At 37.9% G+C, this 21,328-nt stretch overlaps 2 protein-coding genes across 5 annotated transcripts in view; one reads left to right on the top strand and one right to left on the bottom strand.

Annotated features, from left to right (window-relative positions):
• The window catches only part of HLTF (helicase like transcription factor), a 57,325-nt gene extending 52,801 nt beyond the window's left edge, over positions 1-4,524 (top strand). For 2 of the 3 annotated variants that reach the window (XM_065875771.1, XM_065875770.1), the window contains exons 24-25: positions 1,506-1,586; positions 3,885-4,037. In XM_065875771.1, coding sequence (XP_065731843.1) covers positions 1,506-1,586; positions 3,885-4,037 — 234 coding nt within the window. Of the gene's footprint in view, positions 1-1,505; positions 1,587-3,884 lie in introns of all 3 variants that reach the window. The other variant, XM_065875772.1, reaches the window with a different exon arrangement.
• An 8,802-nt stretch (positions 4,525-13,326) lies between these two features.
• GYG1 (glycogenin 1) overlaps positions 13,327-21,328 on the bottom strand; it is a 37,924-nt gene continuing 29,922 nt past the window's right edge. Inside the window, exons 6-8 of one of the 2 annotated variants that reach the window (XM_065876216.1) lie at positions 16,650-16,869; positions 14,444-14,494; positions 13,327-14,182 (exon numbers count right to left, since the gene is read on the bottom strand). In XM_065876216.1, the coding sequence (XP_065732288.1) occupies positions 14,009-14,182; positions 14,444-14,494; positions 16,650-16,869 (445 nt within the window). In that variant the 3' untranslated portion in view covers positions 13,327-14,008. The remainder of the gene's footprint in view (positions 14,183-14,443; positions 14,495-16,649; positions 16,870-21,328) is intronic. The other variant, XM_065876215.1, reaches the window with a different exon arrangement.

Genomic DNA, 21,328 nt, shown 5'->3' with positions numbered 1-21,328 from the left:
CACCATGAGGTTCCTAGACAAAAGACAGCAGAGAGGAACGTTTTATCTGAGCTGTTAGTATAATGGTTTCAAAGTGGGTCCAATTGTAAAATACAAAATATTCACAGAATATGACTGTCAGTTTTAGAAACTCATAAGGTAAATAAGTCCTTTAAATCTAACTTTTATACCGAAAAACAATCCCCAAATCAAATTATAGCAAGTTAAGAGTAAAATCTCCTTTTCTCTCGATCTCAAGGGAACTTTATTTTTTATTTTTATTAAAAAAAATTATTTTGGCTGCGTTGGGTCTTCGTTGCTGTGCGTGGGCTTTCTCTAGTTGCTGCCCACAGGGGCCACTCTTCACTGCAGTGTGCGGGCCACTCGCTGCAGTGGCCTCTCCTGCTGCAGAGCAGAGTCTCCAGGCATGTGGGCCTCAGTAGTTGTGGCTCGCGGGCTCTAGAGCGCAGGCTCAGTAGTTACGGCACACGGGCTTTGTTGCTCCGCAGCATGTGGGATCTTCCTGGACCAGGGATCAAACCCGTGTCCCCTGCATTGGCAAGCAGGGGGAAGTCCCTCAAGGGAACTTTAAAAAGAAGAAAATAACTGCCTAAGCTGTACTATAAACTTGTCATCTACATATTAATTTATGATTTTGTTTCTATTTTCAGTTGGTACTTTGCTGTATAAATGTTCCTTTTCTCCAAAACACCCTGTTTTCAGCTTCAAGAGTCATCCCATAGTTTAGTTTAAAACTTAATGATCCCCTACCCTGACAATTCATGTTATTTCAAAACCACTTGACTCCTATCTTTCTAGACTGAAGAGCTCTATATCTTTTTTGCTTATCTTCTCTTTTCAGTGCTTCATTGTTTTATTCTTCACCTTAAGACAGTCCCCGTGATAATGCCAATGTTAGTTAGCTAATGTTACTTTTTTAGTTCAAAACAGATACTGAAAATTGTATGGCAGAGTCTTAAATAATTTTTAGGACTTCTCGTTACTCCTGAAATCTTTTTTTGTGCTTTTGTAAATAATGAAAGGAGGAAAATGAAAGAAAAGAACCAAACACCAGCAGAAAGGGAGAAAACTTTTTCATAAACGGACTCAATTACCTATCTTTTCTGATGTAAATTAAGTAATTTAAGAGAGCGTATAAACTTCCTCTGTTAAGCAGACATAGTTTGATTGTAAAATGGGTGGGGGTGGGGGATGAGAAAGATATTATTTGATAAATCAGCAATCATTTATACTGTGTGCTTTCTAGGTATCAGGCCCTGAATTAGATACTAGAAGCGGTGTAGTGAAATGACAGGGGAGAGAATACCTGCCTATCATAGTAGTGATTGGGGGAGGTAGTGGGGCTGTGTGGAAATTTTCGTCCCCAGAGCATTTATAATGTCACTATCTGAATTCATTCAGAAAGATTTCAGTTAGTAAAAGGTGAATGAATAATACTGCAACAAAAGGACTTGTGCAGAACACTCACAGATCAGGGTGGTAATTATTCAACTCATGTTCTTAAGGCCTGGAATCCAGCTGCTGAAGATCAGTGCTTTGACAGATGCCACAGACTTGGCCAGAAGCAAGAAGTTATTATCACGAAAGTGAGTTTTTAAGACATCTATTTTAAATAAGGTTTTCAAAATTATACAAATAATGCGTGAATATATTGTAAAAGATTGAAATAGAATTATGCAAACTATGAAGATCATCTTTATTCTGTTTAGAAGGAAGCTACCATCAGTAGTTTAACATGCTAGTCAAAGTTTTTCTGTTTACATTCATACTTACGTATATGTGTAAATTTCAAAAAATTGTTTAAGATAAATGGGATCATACTTTATTACTTTGCAGTCTGTGTTTTTTCCCCCTGAACAGTATATGTTGGAGACTACCCTGTAAGAACATACAGATCACACTTCTTATTATTCTGTCATGGTAGACAGGCAACATAATTACATCTAATTTATTTAACCAGTTCAATTTTTGCTGATAAAAACACTCCTGTAACGAGCATTATGTGCATCTTTGTGCATATGTACAAGTACAGTATTTCTCCAGGATAGGTTAAGAAAACTAGAATTCTGGATTTAGAATCTTACTAGATAACTGTCAGGTTGTTTTCAAAATAGGCTTTATGATATATGAGAACGATGTAAATCTATGCTTATAAGATGGTCAAAAAGTGACCTTCTAATACTCATTTACCTAAGACCTTTAGCATATTTGACATATCTCTTTATTTTTTTTCTGTGAATTGCTTGCATCTTTTGCCCAGTTTTCATAAAGTACAAATATAGTTTTATAGTATAAAGTACTTCTTTATAAATTCTGATTTTAAATGTTTTACGTATGTTGGAAATTTTTTATTCCAGGCTCTTGCTTATCTTTGAACTTTATGTGCTTTTTGTCATGAAAAAGTTCAGAAATTTTTATCATTTAAAACATATCAGCCTTTTTCTTTGTATCTTATGGATTTTGAGGTCTTTCTTAGAACAGAAGGCTTTATCTTCAAACTTTAAGAATGAATCTCCTGTAAATTACGTAAACTGGGAGTAGTGTTTTACAAAAGTGTCAATAAAAATTGCCGTACTGAAAATTTGGAGGGAAAAAAAAGAATCTCCTGTGCTTCTGATTCTTTTGAAATATTTTACCTTTTGTTTATGATTCATGATATGGATCTAACTTTTTGTCAGATGAAAAATCATTTGCTCCATTAACCATTTTTTTTGAAAAGTCCATCGTTTTTTTCTACTGATTTGAAATGTCACTTTATCATAAACTAATTCATGGGTTTCTTTCTGGACTCTGTTCTGTTCCACTCATCTTTTTAATAATTACTGTGGTTTTATAAAGAATGCTTTGATATCTAGTAGAGCAAAGTGCACTCATTACCCTTCTTTTTGAAAACTGTGTTGGTTATTAATATTATTATTTACTCTTGAATTGAACTTTGGATTTGGATTACCAGATCCCACTTCAGAAATCTTGTTTGGGATTTACTGAATTTATGATTAATTGGAAAACTGTCTTCTTTATAAATACGGAGTGTTCCCATATAAGAACTTAGATCGTATCACTCTCCGTTTTTTTAGGTCTTTTATGTATTTTGGTATCATTTTATAACACAGCTTGTATTACAGTAACTGGGACCTCTTGTACGGTGTTGAATAGAAGTAATTAATCACAGTAATCATTCTTGACTTGTTCCTGTCTTTGTTGGGAATACTTTTATTGTTTTACATTTAATATGTTATTCTTGGTAAGTTTCTAGTAGATATCCTTAAATAAGGTTGAGGACATTTATTTCTGGGTTAATGAGGATTTGTTTTTAAAGTCAAGGTTTTTATCAGGAATAAACGTTGAATTTTATCAAATGCTTATCATCTATTGAGATGATCACTTTTTTTTCTCTTAAATTTTTAATGTTATAAATTATACCAGATGAAGGCCTGTTCTTTCATTTCTGGGAAAATCTTATGTGGCTTTTTAAATATGTTACATTTATTTTGCTAATATTCCAGCTTCAGAGTTGCCTATAAAGTTTGCTTTTTTTGTGTGTTGCTTTTATCTTGATGATGGAGTTATAATATGTAACTTATGTCCTTACAGCTGTATTCTTTATACAGGAAAACTATATTGAGTGATAAGGGAAAATGGTGCTCATCTCTAGCTATCATATCATGTTCTAAATATTCTCACTGTATATTGAGAGAAAAGGGGGAGTGAAACAGTTTCTAATAGATTATTATTGACCATTTTTGAAAGCTACGTAATACTGTAAGAAAGCAGGTTCTTTTAAAGTATCATTTTCATCATGTCAATTTTTTTTTAATTAAAGAATTCAAGTATTGTGACCTAAAAAGTACTTAACCAATTTAACTTTGTTTTTCTTTTTAAAGTTCATTGTGAAGGATTCTGTTGAAGAAAATATGCTGAAAATACAAAACACAAAGAGAGAACTTGCAGCTGGAGCCTTTGGAACTAAAAAAGCAGATGCTAGTGAAATGAAACAAGCTAAAATTAATGAAATCAGAACTTTAATTGATTTATAATTTGTGGGATTTGGTAAGGTCAGTTTAATTAGATACATACAGAAGTTTTGGAAATGCGAAAAACAGTTTTAGAAATGAGGTCTAGAGTATATCTTCTAAAAGGAGCATATCATTTTATATTAGTGAAGAGGTATTACTAATACATAATCTCCTTCTATATATGAACCTATTTTTAATGATAGTTCAGGTAGCAATAAGTTCTGTTATATACTGTGGCCTAAAATAATTTTTTGAGACAAAAAGTTACTTTTATTCAACTTTTCATATTATCTATGCTGAGTATTTTCATATATCTTCCAAGTACTCAGCTTTTTCATATTTCAGATAAGGTCAAACCTTTTATACTTTTGACCAAATAGTTCTTTTCTATGTTGGACACGTTTGGTTATTCACCAAAGTCTCCCATTTGTGATGCTGTGGATTCACAGTCCATGTAAACGATTAATATGTGCACAGACTATACAAGAGATTGATTTTATTGGACCTTCAAAAACCATATTTGCATTCCAGAACCTTAAATGAGGGACCAAAGTCCAGGTTAGCAAGTTACTTGCTTTTTTTTTTGTTTGTTTGGCTTTGTTCATGTATGTGTATGTATGTGTTTTGTTTTTGTTTGTTTTACAGTGTCATTGAGATAAAATTCACATAAGTGACTTACAATTTTATGTTCATGAAAAAAATTGGGGATTGCGTTTAGAGCACTATTTTCTCCGTTTTAGTTAGGTGGTACCATTCTTTTTGTTTAAATGTAACTTGATATATTAGTGTGTAAATAGTCTGTGGGGGGTGAGAAGGAACCAGTTCTGCCCAATTTGATTTGAATATTTAAATTATGGAATTGCTGAATAGATATTTCTATATATAGATAATTCTTATTTATGTAGTTTAAAAAATAACTATAAATTTTTATAATTCAGAAGACTACTATATGTGAGAGGCATGATAATCTGGATGGAAGTTGGGCTGGATGACCTCCAAAATTGTTTCAACTTTTAAAGACATCTTAATCCCTGAATGGAAAATTTTCTTTGTTACTGTGTTTAGAATCAGAATTTGATTTTGGAACTTCAGTAATTCACCCTTACATCTATCTGTAGAATTACTGATCTTTTTCCTACTTTTGTTAATAATCAAACTCACGGTAGTTGCCACAGAATCCTGGATGACTGTTTTAGTCACATTTAAAACAAACTATAAATTTTATCAGTCAGGTTAGGTAGTCAGTGTTATTTTTTTCCTTAAGGGAATCTTGTTTTTTAATCCAAAGAAAGAAGAAATTACTTACTATAATAGGAGAAGCTTCATGTTTGATGATACAAATTTAAGAACCTTATATTTTACTTACAGTGTTGGAAGTGACTTGACTGAAAGATAAGAGGAGATTGGAGGCAGCGTTGTATTCTAGGGCACACAATCTTAGATTTAGCACATACCTTATCAGCAGCAAAATTCTTCCTTCTCTGTGCCCTGTCCTCTGCTCCAAAGGAACAGTGGATCAGACAGCAAGAATCTTCCCAGTCCCTTTTCTTTTCGGCAGCAGGTGAGGTAGAGGGCTGATGTAAAGGACAAACAGACCTTTCTGTAGGGATGAGAGTGGAATAATAACTTGAGGTTGGTCCACTAGCATAAGGAGCAATAGGGAAGTTCTTTACCTTGTAGGACTAGCATTGCACAAAATATCAGGTTGATCAGGATCTCATAAAATATGATATGTGGGTTCTCTATATACCAATACTTCAGTGAGATTAAGTATAAAAAGAGTTTGCAGCAAAAAACGCAACCTACTCTTCTTGCTTACAAAGGCAGAGCCTTGCAAACTCACTGTAAAGGTGAAGACTTTGCTTGCTTCTTTACCCCAAACATTTACAGACTTGTGTTTTTAAACACATTCATAATGATAAATTTGGCAAGTCATTTAAAAAATACCTTTTTGGTTTTGTATAGTTCGATTAAGTGGTGTTAAATAAAAAACAACAAATTCATCCTAAGAAAATATATAAACTACTGGAATGAAAAGTTCACATTATGTTTACGCTGTTAACTCTGTTTCATTACTACGTAGAGTAATAGCTTTAGAAACATCTTGAAAATATTGTATTCCCAGTTGTGGTTCAAACTGGATTTTGTTTTAAATTTAATAAAAGTGAAAAAATTACTAGCTTCCTCAGTGCCGTAATTTTAATGAGTACTTTTTCTTTAAAGAGCATTTAATCTTTCTTTATAAATCTCACACGTCTGTTCAGCTGTCTATATTATATAATTATTTTTTTACTGAGAGTACATAAAAGAACTATGAGTAGCTGAGAATAACTGACTCATATTCCTACCCCTTTTAAATTTTACTAAATTTCAATTTAACTGGTTGACTTCTTGTTTAGAAATCAGTGTATATATTTTTAAATTTTATGTTAAATGTCTTGATCTCCTTAAACATTGGTTTTGATTATTTTTATTTCCCCATCTGCCAGAAAAAAAGGAGTTGTGATCATAGCTATGTATAGTGGTACACTAGATAACACTCTTGATTATAGACTTTGCCCTAATTACAGCTCCAGGATTGGAAATAATCAAGAAAATAATCATCTTATGTTTAAAACCAGTGAGTACCCATATAATTACACTCAGGCAGTGCATGTTTTCTGTTGGCATCCATTGGTGTGTTTTTTATTCATTTTATTTATATGCTTGGCAAAATTCTGTTCATTAGTATTCGGGAGGAAGATTCATTAAAAACATGAGGACAAATGATATGTTTGGCTTATTAATAAGAATTCAAGTGCTTAACCTTAAGTTTTCAACTGTATTAACTTTAAAATATTTGCAAAAGGTGAGATACAACAGCTTTCCTTCATTTAATTCACCCGTAAGTATGTAGTAAATAACTTCCTTACAAGTTCTACATTCTGGAATTTGTGACCTCATTTTTATGGTACTTCTGAATAAAAAAGACCCCAAAATTCTGATAGCTGTGAATAATGGTGGGGATGCTTCCCTGCAGTAATGTCTACTTCAGAGGGGAAATGGTTGATTAGAAATCCTGTAAGCAGATGTAATGTTTTCTTCCATGTTAAAATATTCATAGTTATTGTGTGATAATAAGGGAGAACGGTCTTCTAGATGAAGCCATAATAATTTACTGCTTTTGAAAGGGTAGATGATATCTTACTCCCAGTCAGATCTTTTAATGGTTAAAATGGGATTTTAAAAAATCTCTTTTTCAGCTCCCTACTCAACCTTCTTGATCAAGAATTTTCTGACAAATTTAGACCTTTAAATTCTACCTTTAATTATGAAAATTGATTTCTACATGAAAATAATACAGTTTTAATAATGTATGTCATTCAAATGTACATGGAACAGGACACCTCCATTAACCTGAACCAAGTTATAATAACTAGGCTACACTGGGACTTCATTTAGAAGGACAGCAAATACCAAAATGACTTCTTAGATTGGTAGATAAAACAAATTCTAGGGCATGTCTTTGCACTTTTGAAAAATGCAAAAATAGTGCATCTAGACTATTCCAAGAGGGTATTAAATGTGGTAGATGTGATATTAAAAGTCATCAGAGAGATTATATATTAAAACGTGCTCTATTTGCTAAAGCAGAGATAGGACTAGTGTTTTAGGAAAGTTTCCAGTAAGTCGGCCATTTTTCAGCCATTCTAGTTTATTAGAAAGGCAGATAAAATTAACTAGGATACAGTTTCCTGAATGTTTAAACTAATTTACCCTTTTTGTTAGGGTAGGGAAGGGCTATTCCCTAATAGTACATTGTAGGATTTAAAAATTTTTTTCTTGGCACTGGTATCAATATATTGATAAAGGTAAGTTAAATATTTCATGAGAAATGGTCTAGTGAAGGCCACTTCATATGTTTCTTGCAGGAACAGGTGAAAGCAAGAATTAAGATAAAACATTGATTTTATGCGTGAATCATAGACCTCGATCAAGCTTGGAGCTCATCTCCAAAGGCATAGATCTGCCCTTTGTGTAGGCAAATTTGACTTATAGTCAAAGGCTATTATATCCACCATTATTCATGGGATTAAAAAATAAGGATATATTGATCACCTCCACAAATGTATGTTCTTGTAATCTGAGTTAATGTTGCCTATTTACACATCCTACAAAGTGCCCCTTGGTATTTTAGGCTCCCTGGGACAGATTTTGCAGTGTAATTGTGCAACTTTGCATGGAAAAGTTAATACTTCACCTTAATTAAGGAGTATCCTTGGAAGATCAGGGAAGGAAAAAGAATCTGTTAGTCTAATTCAGTGACTTCTCAGCCTCTTTTATGCATATTATATGCTTTTTCCTATGGTAAATTTGTCACTGTTTCCTTCCAAAAGTTAACAGCCTTTACTAAATACTATTTAAAGTAAATTACGTAAGCCTTTTCAGTTTAGAGCTTTTATCTCTTATGTTGTATACAAAATAGGGACACAAAAAGTTAACACCAGGTCTTCCCTGGTGGCACAGTGGTTGAGAGTCCGCCTGCCGATGCAGGGGACACAGGTTCGTGCCCTGGTCTGGGAAGATCCCACATGCCGCGGAGCGGCTGGGCCCGTGAGCCGTGGCCGCTGAGCCTGCACGTCCGGAGCCTGTGCTCCGCAATGGGAGAGGCCACAACAGTGAGAGGCCCGTGTACCGCAAAAAAAAAAAAAAAAGTTAACACCAGATGATATGTTTAATTCTCCTCCCCACCCCCCAGTCTGATGCTTTGATATCGTTCCTCAATTTTAAAAAAAAAGGCTTTGAGTCTTGTGGTCTCTTGTGATACAGATGGAGAGTTCCAAAATACACTTCCTTGTTCAGATTGCATATTACCTGGCCACAACAATAAGGCAATATTAGGTATCTGAAGACTAGGTTTCTGTTCATCTCAACCAGGGGCCAAGAAGCCAAAAAAGGCTTCTGACCACCTAAAATAACATGTCAGTAAATCCATATACTTGACTCAGTAGAAAAGGACTAGTGTTCAAAGGCCCTGTTATTGAACAGTTGCCTCTTTCCCTATTTTTGTTTTAGGCAGACAGTAGGGAGCAGTGGTAGCTGATAGACTGGACGTCAATAAACTTCAAAAACTTAAAAGTGAACACAGAATAAGTAAATCACAAGAGTTGAGTGTCTTACTATAGGTGTCTGGAGCCCTTATCCCTAAAGGGATGTTGACCCTGAATACATCACAGTATCGCAGCATAATCATATAACAGAAATTTTCCCTCTTCTGGACCAATAAAACAACTGTGAAAACAGGATAATTCTGCATAGTTTTTTTTTCCCCCCTGTATAGGCTTTTAAGATACAAAGTCTATACGTTGTGAAGCTGAACTGTGTCCAAGCCAAAATTCATGACAATTCTATCCTTGAATTTTCTTACCCATTTTATACTACATTTATATTACATTTTATATTACATATATTTTACATTATAATTTCAGGCAGCCTATTTAGGAAAGCATTTGTAAAAGGTATTTCCCACATTCTATTTCAAGGCCATTATCCTTATCTTCATAGCAAGCAAACTGAAAGCTTTTCCATTATTTGTGTTACTTCCTAGATTTCTGGCATTTATATTTCTGGTTACGTACAGAGGTTACTCTGATCTCTGCCCATTTCTCTGATCTCATTGTTTTGATCACTCATTTGTTTAATGCAGAGCATAGTTTTAGAGTTAGAGCATACACAAAACTGAATCAAAGTCCTTTGCAGATTATTTACCTTTCTTATTCTCTGATTATCTGCAAAATGAGAATACTGTATATACATTATAGGACTGACATGAAAATTAAGCTATAAATACCTAATAAATATTGTCTTTCCTTTTTGCTTTCTTACAGATTTTCACTTAAAGGAGATTGAATTTCAGCATCAGAAACTCAGAGAAATAAGTTATCAAATAACATACCCAAGTATAAAAATAGTAATCTATTTGTAATAATAAGCAGAGGGAAAAAAAAGCAAACTGTGGCAGACTATTTTATTTAAGGAGAAGTCAAGTCTTACTTAGCTTAATGCCCCAAGTTTCAGTGACATTAAACGGTAGACATTATACAATTATATTTACAGATGTTATTTATGATCATGTTTCCTACATCACTCAAGGAGCCGAGTTTGTCTTCCGGAAAGCCTTGACCGATCAGCAGTTGAGTCCCCTGCTGTGTAACACCACCTCACCTTTCCAGGCGTCTTCTGCTAAAAACCCTGACTCCCTGTTGTGTTCAGTGCAAACACTTTCTTAATGTATCAAGTGGTTCTCAAATGTCATTTGGGTCACAATCATTGCTTGATAGTTACTTGGAGTAGAGATACTGTGACCTCAACCAAGGCCCACTGATTCATAATCTATAGTGATGAGGCCCAAGAAACTGTACTTACAAGGTGTCCAGTGTTTCTCAGGAGCAGCCAGGTTGGAGACGCAGTTGCTCAAGCCTCTAGTTTCAGTTACTCCTTTTTCCTCTCTCTTCATATCCAGTCCATCAGCAGCTTTACTGCCTTCACCCTGGTGGAAGGTATGTTGGATTACCACGGTCTCTCTCCAAGACCACTATTAAACTAACTTGCCTTCCCATCAGCTCTTGTTCTCATTTAAGCTATTTTCCACCAGCTGCAGAACCAATGTTTTTAAAATGTATATCACAAAGGTAAGACAATTAGACTCTCTTTAAGAAGGACTGGCAATGAACTGAACAAACTATATTAAAATTCATTAATTCATAATGATACTAGAATAACCCCCCTCAAAAGCACCTTTGGAGGACACTGTTAAACCAGTTCCTTATTTTATATACTAACTAGTGAGTGAAGGGAGAATCAAGCATTTATCCTGCCCTTTTAATAGAAACAACCTCAGGGTAACCAAATTACTGATGAATGGAAGTATATAGAAATATTTCAACTAATAAATGAGAGTATCACCATTTTGCAACCCCAGCGAGATACTGTATCTAGGCAGTGATCATCAATGGCAGTTGAGATCATAAGATAACTGGAGGCTTGGAAGTACCTAACAACATATAAAGTATTGCCCCCCCCCCCAAAAAAAATCACACCTTAATCTGACTGGCCCTCTAAATCAGTTTATAAGAAATACAGAATACAAGGAAACATGTCAAATTGCAATCAGTAAAGTGAAGAATGTGGGAGACAGGACAATCTGTTTTCTTCAGTAAATAAATTGCCAGGCAACAACAAACAAGAAGGGAGGGTTAGGAAACACGAGGGAATCAGATATATCAACCAATTGCACTGTATGGGCCTTACTTGGATCTTAATAAGATCAAAGTGGAAATAAAACACAAAGTAAGGGAGGACATTTGGAATTAATAGTTTCTTGGTGAGATAATTTTCTGAAGTCCTTATGTTTTAAAGATATATATGGGAATATGAAATTTTTAATCTGGGATTTGCTTCCAAATAGTCTAGCAGGGGAAGAGTTGGTGGGGATACAGATGAAACAATTGTTGAAATTGGGTGATGGGGGTTCTTTATACTATTCTGCTTACCTTTGTATGTCTTTATAGGTCCCCGTTAATAAAAAGTTAAATATAAATTACATTAATAAAACTTCAATCAATTGCTGTTGAATTTAAAGTAAAATCCAAAGCCCATACCTTCACCTATGAAGCCACTGTATACATACCTCTCCATCCTGTTTTATAAGCCTTTATTTCCACCAAGTTCTCGCCTGCTCGCACAATTTCCTCCGAAGGGAATATTCTTCCTTCTCCTCACCCCCTTTTGGCTACCTCAGAGCCTCTCTGGCTTAATCATCATCTTGCAGGAGGTCTTTCCTGATTGCCCTAAAGCTGGACTTTCCCTGTTGTCAGTGTACTTTAGCATAATTTGCAATTATATATGTTCATTTCTCTTTCAGTCTGTTTCCTACTAGAATATAAGGAACTATGTCTGTCTGGTACACTCCTATATTTCTAATGTCCATCATAGGTGTGATATGGTCAGTACTTAAGTGCTTGTTCAGTGAATTATTGTGTTGTCTGTCTTAAATACGTATGTCAACTCAAATTGTGTTTGATGTGAAACCAAGATGACTGAACTAATGCTTTGGTAGATGTAATTTCTGGAATAAGCTCAGGTGTTTCCTTGAAATCGGATACATCTTTATGACCACTGAGACTCTGAAAGCAACGGAGGGCTGAAATGAACTTTAAAATTAGGCACAAACAGATTGTCCAGAAATAAAGACTCGATTTGTATGACTGGCAAATTACACTCTAATGAATTCAATTTCAGTTTAGCCAGATTCTTCTATGCACTGGGATTCTCATTGGAAGAGTTTAGCTCATACCTCTCAATGCAGAGATTCTTGGATTAGGAGTCTCTTGAGGGGTCTTTGTACCGTGGCACCTGACACGCAGAGGCACGTAACTCTCTTCATGTACTCTGAAGATCACAGCAACTCATTTTCCACGGTCCAAATAATCGTAGCTTATTTTATCTTCAGACATCATTTGTCATTTAACAGTTTACAATTTTAGGTAAGTCCTCAGGTTCTTCTTAAGCTCTTCTGGTAGCCAGCCTCCAAGTGGCCCCCCACCCCCATCCATTCTTGCCCTCCAGGTTTCCATACCCTGTATACTCATTCACGCCCTTATTGAATAGGGCCGACCTGTGTAACCCATAGGCTATTGTGGAAGTAAAGGAAGGTGATCTTGAAGGTTAAAAGCCTTTAACTGCGGCTTCTGGCCAGTTAAACCTCTAAAGTTTCTTGTCATGGTCTCTCTTGCTTTCTTCAACAGAAAGACTTCTGATTACTCACTTCAGTTTTAAAACGACATTTTAGATCATACCCTTCACTAGCTTGCCATCCTTGCAACCTAGAATCACCTGTACATTGAATAAATATGCTTTATACTCCTATCATTCTAAGCCGTGGATAAAAATGCTAGAAGACGTTGGGTCTGGTACTGATTGTAACAGTCCTGAAAGATTATCGAGTATGTTTAGAGACTGACGATGAACCTACGATGATTTTAAGGTTACAATATTCTAAAATGTGAATACCCACTTCATACAGAAATGTGGGTGACAGATTAACTTGATCTCCCTTTCCTCCATCTATTAGATCAGATCCATCACCATCACTGGAGAACACTAGATGCAGATAGCTCTTGATATCTAGAAACCAACTTTTAAAGCATGTATTTCAGTGTCAAGTTTTACACTGGTTTTTAAAACACAAATTCTACAAATTATGAAAAATTCCCTAATACTTTTTTTTTCAAGGGGAGTGGGTGCCCTTAATTGAATTAGACAACCAAGGTATGTCAAGAAATCTTTATTTTTCATACAAGGTGCCACTGTGTAGGTAACCATCACACTGCTGTTTTCAGATATACAGAACTGAACGAAAGCATTTTAGCATGCCGCCTTACTGTACATAGAAAACTGGTGAACATCTCCAGACACTAAGACTAGGAAATAAAATGGGTTAACACCGTTTGTTGATACGCTTATGAATCACTCAGCAGTGTTCTTATAGGTTGTCTTTACCTGAAAGCAGAATTACAATCACTCTGGCAGCCTCTGGGCGATTCTAAAATGCAGGTCTAGTGAAGGGTACAACAAGCAAGCAAGAGACAGGTGCTGTGTCCCAATCTGAAGGGAGACTGATCTGGAGCCTGGCTTGGCACATTTTAAGAGTTGCTAACAGCCGTCTTAACCGCTTACGATTTGAGTGTCCCTTACCACGTACGTTGGCAATCAGCATAACTGAGAATTTCTGAAATACAAGCTGAGGGTTAAAAAAGCAGAACTGTCGTTCATATAACAGAATTGCTACTTAACTTTTGCCCAGCTCTCACCAGCTGTCCTGCAGAACCCCCCACCCACATCTGATGGATTTTAATGAAAGCTAACAGACCTTTCTTAACCCAGCTCTAGACACTAAGTATGGGAAACAAGTGCCTGTGAAGTGGATGTGTCCACGGAAAAGGGCAGTGTTTCTACTGGAGGTAAGTGTCCAGCTTCTTCTTGATGTTGTCAAAGGAATCTGCTCCCATGTAATCAGCCTGGCCCTGTTCCCACCGCTCCTTCCGTTCTTCTGAGGATACAAAAGGCTGTGCCGTAGCCGGGATCTCCCCAAGGGACAGCTGTGATATGGCTCCTGAGACATTTTCCTAGAAAGGGGAGAATAATCAGAGACTCCTTTAGAGCTGAAAGACCATTTTAAAGAATTGCAGTAAACTGAAGAAGGTGAGAAGAACCAGGATGAATTATCATGCAAGGTAGCAAAAACTGAAAAGCATTACATGAAACAAGAAGACACAGAAATACAAGGATCATGATATTTTTCCTAACAAAATGAAGACTTCTTGACTCGGTGAAAACAGAGGGAGAACAAATTAATTGGGTAGGGTTAATGTTTAAGTTCTGCATACCTTTCTACAGAAGCCACAAGAGAAAGCCAGTGTATAGACCAAGTCTGAAATCTGCAACAGTTCATTAGAAAGTGTAAGATGGATGGACAAGGGAACACAAGTCTCACGATAAGTTCTTGATCTGTGTGGGCTCAGAAAGGTTGAGAACTTAAACGAAATGATACCTCAGAAGCTACACTTCAGAAAGAACCTAAGCAGAGAGCCGCACCACATACACAGCTGTCACATTATAAAAGCGAGAGCTAAACAGTCTGAGCCATACACCAAATTTATCTTCCTGTTCAAGCTTATTACCAAGTAGTATCTATTCCTGCAGCTTCTGTTAATTTGCTTAGTTTTGATTAAGTCTTCATTTCCCATCTTCACCTTCCCTTGATTCATAACCCTCAGTCCTTGGGTTGTGGAAGGAACAAGGTAAATGTGCAGGAAATGGAGCAAACCTACTCTGCATTAAATTCGATCCTCATTACATACAGGTAGGCAATTAACTTCAGTAGTATCATAAAAGATCAAAGTTATCCTTCAGAAAGCTCTCAGGTGCGACAGTACTGGAAATCGTAGAGAAAAAGGAAGGCAAATGAATACACACAGGTATTGTTTTTAACAGAGAAAATGGTAGAACAAAATGAGTAGCTGTTTTTGTTGCTATATAGATGTGTAGGTATAAGTTTATATGTATTTAAATATCCTGGAATTCCAAGGTATTTGGGTAGATTCCACGGGATTATATTATAGCTGAGGCGACGTGAAGTCCTTCCCTTGGATTAGTCCTGCCTCTGCCTTCCACAGGCCACCGGAATGACACCAGGAGCCTCTCGCATAGTCCTCTGCTCGCAATGCTTTCGTAAGGACAGCCACCTCTCAGACCTGGATGTGAGTCCCAGTTCTGCGACTGACTAGTCTGTTACATAACTAAGGGAAGGGATGTAACTTCTTTAAGCCTCAGTTAATTTTAATATATAAAAAGGGAATATTAACAAAAATAAGACTTACTTGACAGAGTGCTTATAAGGGTTAAATAAGAATAGATATCTTAAGCACGTACTATGTACCTGGCAATGTTCCAAGTACTGTATAAGTATTATTTCCTGGTCCATATAAATCAATTAGTGTAAGAATGTAAGTGTTATTTTCCCCTTTCTCCTTTTTATATTTTGGCACAAGTGCTCTAAGTGAAATGGCTAAAATCTATATATACCATAGTAAAGAGAAGGATCTCTTATAACCTTATAGTCTCTTATACCAAGGTAATTAACTGATCTATTAAGACTTGATTATAATTTACCCATTCAGTTTTATTCTTTTTTTTTTTTTCTTTTGCGGTACACGGGCCTCTCCCGTTGCGGAGCACAGGCTCCGGACGCGCAGGCTCAGCGGCCATGGCTCACGGGCCCAGCCGCTCCGCGGCATGTGGGATCTTCCCAGACCGGGGCACGAACCCGTGTCCCCTGCATCGGCAGGTGGACTCTCAACCACTGTGCCACCAGGGAAGCCCAGTTTTATTCTCTATATCTCAATATGCAACATAAAAGTTTAATTTCTCATCCTCTTCCAATTCTTCCAAAAGAACAAACCTCAGAGGAAGACCTTTAAAGTCAGAATTGTTACTGTAAATGTTAATGTCATCTTCCTCTTACAGAGAGATTTATTTTTCAAGATCCAATATAACCAGAGGAGTAAAACATGGCAAATCAAAATAATCCTAGAAAAGTATTTGCTGTATGTTCATGTTATTGTAATTTTCACTTGGAATATATTCTTCTACACGATGGCAAAAATAAAATAGGTATATTTAAATACTTGCAGCTTCTAAAACATGAAATGGGGCGTTCTTTGTTTTTGTAAACCACTATTTTTTGGGGAATAATCTTACAATCTTAGGACAATGGGCTAAGAGTTTTATAGTTATAACATACGGATATATATATATATATATATATAAAATATATATAGATCTATCTATCCATCTAAGCCTCTAAAAACCTTTCCTTTGCTCCCAGGTCTATTGAAATTTGCCACAAAATCTACTTCTGCTCTAATCTTTGCTGGTAATATTTCTCCACTCTAAGATGGACATCGTTTTCTTTCCACAAAGTCTTACTTTATCTCTTTGTTCAAAATACCACTAAATATTCCATCTCTACCAGTATACCAAATTAAAAAAAATACAGCATCAAATTACCTGAAGGAAAAAAACAGAACCTACCACGTGTACGTATGAGCGGGTGTCTTTGACAAGGCCAAACTGCTGAAGCAGAGGTAAAACGCTGGTAGTGAAGATGTCCCACCACAGGTTGAGAAACTCTGGATGAGTCACAGTGGGATCGTGGGACTCACTTCTGACGCTTTTTGTTTGAGGATCGTAAGTATAATTCCACGGTTTGATTCGTCCTAGGAAATGCACAACTTTGGCATTTGCACCAAATCTGCCAAGTGAGCACAAGTTGAAACGGTTAGTGGATTCTGAGCACTGACAGTTCACCTTCCATCCTGCAGCAGTGGCTGGAAAAAAAAGTGGAGCTCACTGAAACAATTTTAGACTTCTAAAATTATTCAGTTATATGTTAAGTATACACAAAATCCCAAAGTAGCAGTGGATCAGTGCAACAACCCAACGCCGATCCACTGTGGATAGCAGAGGTACAGCCACTTGTTAAACCATTTGATATTACCTAGTAAAACCGAAAATGCTCACACTCTACAAGAAGGAAGGAAGGAAGCTCAGCTCCTAAGCACACACCCTACAGGAACTCTTGCACGTGTGCAGCAGGAAGCAATCAAAATGTTCACAGCAGTAGCACTGTCTGAAATAGTCATAAACTGGAAACAGCTGAAGTGACTACACGTTAATAGATTACTGTTCAGCAAGTGTTCATGCCTTTTCCCAGTCTCCACAGGGGGAGTACACTTTCCTGCCTGCCTGATATTTGCATGTCTGCATGACCTGCTTTCACCAATGAAACGTGGGCAGAGTGACAGTGTGCCTTAAAATAGCATTGCTTGTTTCTGCTCAGCCTCCCTGAGAAGCTACAACTTCTGCCAGCGGAAGAATGTACCCTGGGTAGCCTGCTGCTTCCAGAAGAATGAGACAGTCACAACAGATGTGGATCAAACCTGTGGCCTGGCTCCAAACTCAGCTGAGATGATCAGAGCTGTCCCAGACTACTCAATGACATATGAGCAAGAAATACATGCTGACTGTTGAATGTCACTGAAATTGGATGGTTATCCATTCTGTTTTTGTTTTAAGGACAACTTCTGGTATATTCATATCATAGAATACAATATAGCAGTGAAAATGAATGAACTGTAGCTACCCAGATCACATAGCAAAAGGATGACTTTTCAAAATATGCTGAAAAAAAGAAATGATACAAATTCAAATAGAAACACATACATATGAATCTACTTACATAAGGACAAAACAAAACAAAAAAGTACTGTTTAAAGAGTAGAAAACTGTAATCAATGTAAATCTCATGATATTGGTTATCTTGGGAGGAAAGGGGAAGCTGTGATGGGAAAGACGAAAAGGGGCTTCAAAGATACTGGTTATGTTCCAATCCTTAACTTGGGTGGTGAAGGTGTTTTAAAAACTAAACATTTTTGTATATCCTCTTGTATATACACTATATTTCACTAAATACACAACACACTTTTTATATTATCTCATAATATAAAAAGAGTAAGACTTAAGAATGGTCCTGTTCTGGCTGGGAGGAAATCTATACGTGTGAAACGAAATAATGATAAAGGTGAATACACGTGCCAAAAGGAAGGTGGGAACAGTGAGTGCCCTAAGAATTCAGAAGCAAGGAGGTCACTGAAAGCTCACGTCAGTGGGGCAGGAGGTGCTGAGATAGTGGATGTGACTTAAAATTTGTCCAACAGATAGGAGCTGGGTAGCTGGTGCTAATACAGGGAATTGTAGGCAGGGGGATGCAGGTATCAGGTGAGCACGTGTGTACCAGACTGAATGTCCTCCAATTAGAGCCAAAGAGGAAGCTTTCATAGGGAAAGGTAAAATGGGACAGATCCTTGGGTGTTGGGCTCAAGTGTCAGATTTTAAGTGGAGTTATCCTATAGGCAACTGAAATATTTGAGCATGACGTACAGTTGAAAACAATGCAAACTCTATTCATGTAACTCTTGTCTTCTAAAGGTTTTTTTGTTTTCTTCTTTTGTTTTTAATGTCACAGACCTGTTATATAGCTATCATTATCTGACAGTTTACTATGTTTGGGGCCCAAATTCTTTCAGGACACATTTGGGAATAATCGTCCTGCCAGGTAAATTTTACTAGTGTGTTAAATGGAGGCTCCTAGAGGCTAAGTGAGTTGCCCAGAGCCATACGGCTATTTAGTGGCAGAGATGGGATTCGGCACAGTTTTGCCCCTCTCTTAAACCTAAGCTCTTACCATCCTACCATGCTGCTACTCCAAAACCATGCAAGAAAAAGAGAGCTTACTGTAAATTTCCTCCTAAGGATAACTAACCATCCTCCAGTGCATTTCTTTTGAAGATGAAGTGGATACCTGATATCCCCAAGCTTACTCTCTATTTCATACACGTGGCATATTTTACATGCACACACATACTCGTGCACATATACACACAAGAACTCTCAATGTTATCCTTAAAAGGATAAATCATAATGCTCAAATCTGTGCACAGAGAGGGCTGTCAATTAAATAAGCAACGGTTACGTGTAAGGCACTATACTGTGGTCAGTGTGCGACCCTAAGAGGCTTTATCCAAACATGGAGATGAGTCATCTACATAAAAATAAGAAACAGTAGCACAAGCAAGGCAACAAGTCGGGGCCAGCAGGGCAGTGCTGACATTAAGGGCTATGGACATTTCGAAGCAATTACTGCAGGTGGAGGTTTTCAGAAGAGGCTTCAGACGAGGCTGAGGAAGATGAGGATTAAGAGAAGTGCCTTCAGCAAATGTTCTAATGGTGATGGGGGAACCCATCCCCGAGACCTGATACTTGTGTGCTGGTGGGGCGGGGGGATGGGCGGGGACAACAGGCAGTGCCTCATCCTAGTGGTACACGGAAGCCTAAAACCAGAATAGAGCACATGTGAAAGAGGAGGTGCCCCTTCCACCTCCTCAGACACCCACTCCTCCTGCCCTGACTTCCCTGCCTGGAGCAACAACACTTGTTTGCGTCTCCTTTATTAACTGACCAGTAAGTCTCAAGCCATGACCTGCCGAGCCTAATTTAAACGTCACACACAGTCGTTACATGAGAGCCATGAGAGGTAGCAACACTAATTAAGATAAAAGATGAATATAGTGGGCTTCCCTGGTGGCGCAGTGGTTGAGAGTCCACCTGCCGATGCAGGGGACACGGGTTCGTGCCCCGGTCCGGGAAGATCCCACGTGCCGTAGAGCAGCTGGGCCCGTGAGCCATGGCCGCTGAGCCTGCGCGTCCAGGGCCTGTGCTCCGCAACAGGAGAGGCCACAACGGTGAGAGGCCCGCGTAAAAGATGAATACAGCATGAACTTGATTCCTTTCCAGCCCACTCTCCCGACAGTTCACATCTGCTGAAGCAGTGGTCATCGGAATAGCTAACACTCACATGTGCCAGGCACTGGTTAACATCTGCCTGGTTCACCTCAGTTAATCTCCAGAAACAACTATGCGAGGACACCAAGGCAGGAAGAAGTTAACTTGTCTAGGATCATGTGGCTGGTGAGTGACAAGGCTGGGATTCCACCCAAGCAGTCTGGCTCCAGAGCCAAGGTTCTTCATCCACAACTAGGCTGTACTTGTAAGACACTCCCAGAATCATAAGGACATCACCTGAGAGTGTCATTTGTTACTCCACGGATTAACTCCCTGCCTACAGATGGTCAATATCAAAGTTGGAAATGAGGGAGGGAGGGAGACGCAAGAGGGAAGACACATGGGAGCATATGTATATGTATAGCTGATTCACTTTGTTATAAAACAGAAACTAACACACCATTGTAAAGCAATTATACCCCAATAAAGATGTTAAAAAAAAAAAAAAAAAGTTGGAAATGAGCGCTGGAAACACCCCCAGTATAGTCAAGGACAGAGCGCAGAAAGTAATTCATAGGAAAGAAAGCTACAAAGCAAGCAACTTAGCACTGTCTGAAGACTGTTCTCAGAGGGATACAGTTTGCACAAAGTTTAGGGGGAAAGGGGGGAAACAAGAGCAAGAAACAGACGGTGGTGCTTCTTAGGACCCACAATTGGACCGTGCGGGGCAGTGTCTAAGGGCCTTCCCAGAGTGAACACAGAGGAAGGGCACAACGGTCCAATCCACAGAAGAATGCCACTGCAAAGCGGCCAACACGCCTGCACCGCAAGACGGCCCAGTCTCTGCGGGAGGCGGAAGCGCACACCTCAGCCTCTGGCTCTGTCTGTGCCCCGAGGTGGCTCAGGGGCCTCTGCCACCTCCCTGGGTACTGGCCTCGTGCCGGGCGGATTCCTCCCCACGTGGCCCATGGCCTTCTCCTTGCGTGTCAACAGGAACACCACTGCGGATGGTCCACACCCTGCATTTCACTGTGGCTCAGGCCTGGGTTCTACTTTCATGAATCCATGATGCCTAAGTGCTTCTTTAATGCTAAATCACTGTCACCTTCTGTGGCCAGGGGAAGGACCCCCTTTCTCAAAATTACCTTCTTTACCTATTCCTCCCTAACAACGTGAAAAATTCTATCCACTGGACAGTCCTTTCATCTACCGAGCAGTCTTGGTTTTAAGTTTTTCTTTTTTTTTTAACATCTTTATTGGAGTATAATTGCTTTACAATGGTGTGTTAGTTTCTGCTTTATAACAAAGTGAATCAGTTATACATATACATATGTCCCCATATCTCTTCCCTCTTGCGTCTCCCTCCCTCC

This window comes from Phocoena phocoena, chromosome 4 (genome assembly GCF_963924675.1).
Source record: "Phocoena phocoena chromosome 4, mPhoPho1.1, whole genome shotgun sequence".
Taxonomy (NCBI): domain Eukaryota; kingdom Metazoa; phylum Chordata; class Mammalia; order Artiodactyla; family Phocoenidae; genus Phocoena; species Phocoena phocoena.
The sequence above is the reverse complement of the archived record's forward strand: the minus strand, read 5'-3'. Positions and strand labels throughout refer to the sequence as shown.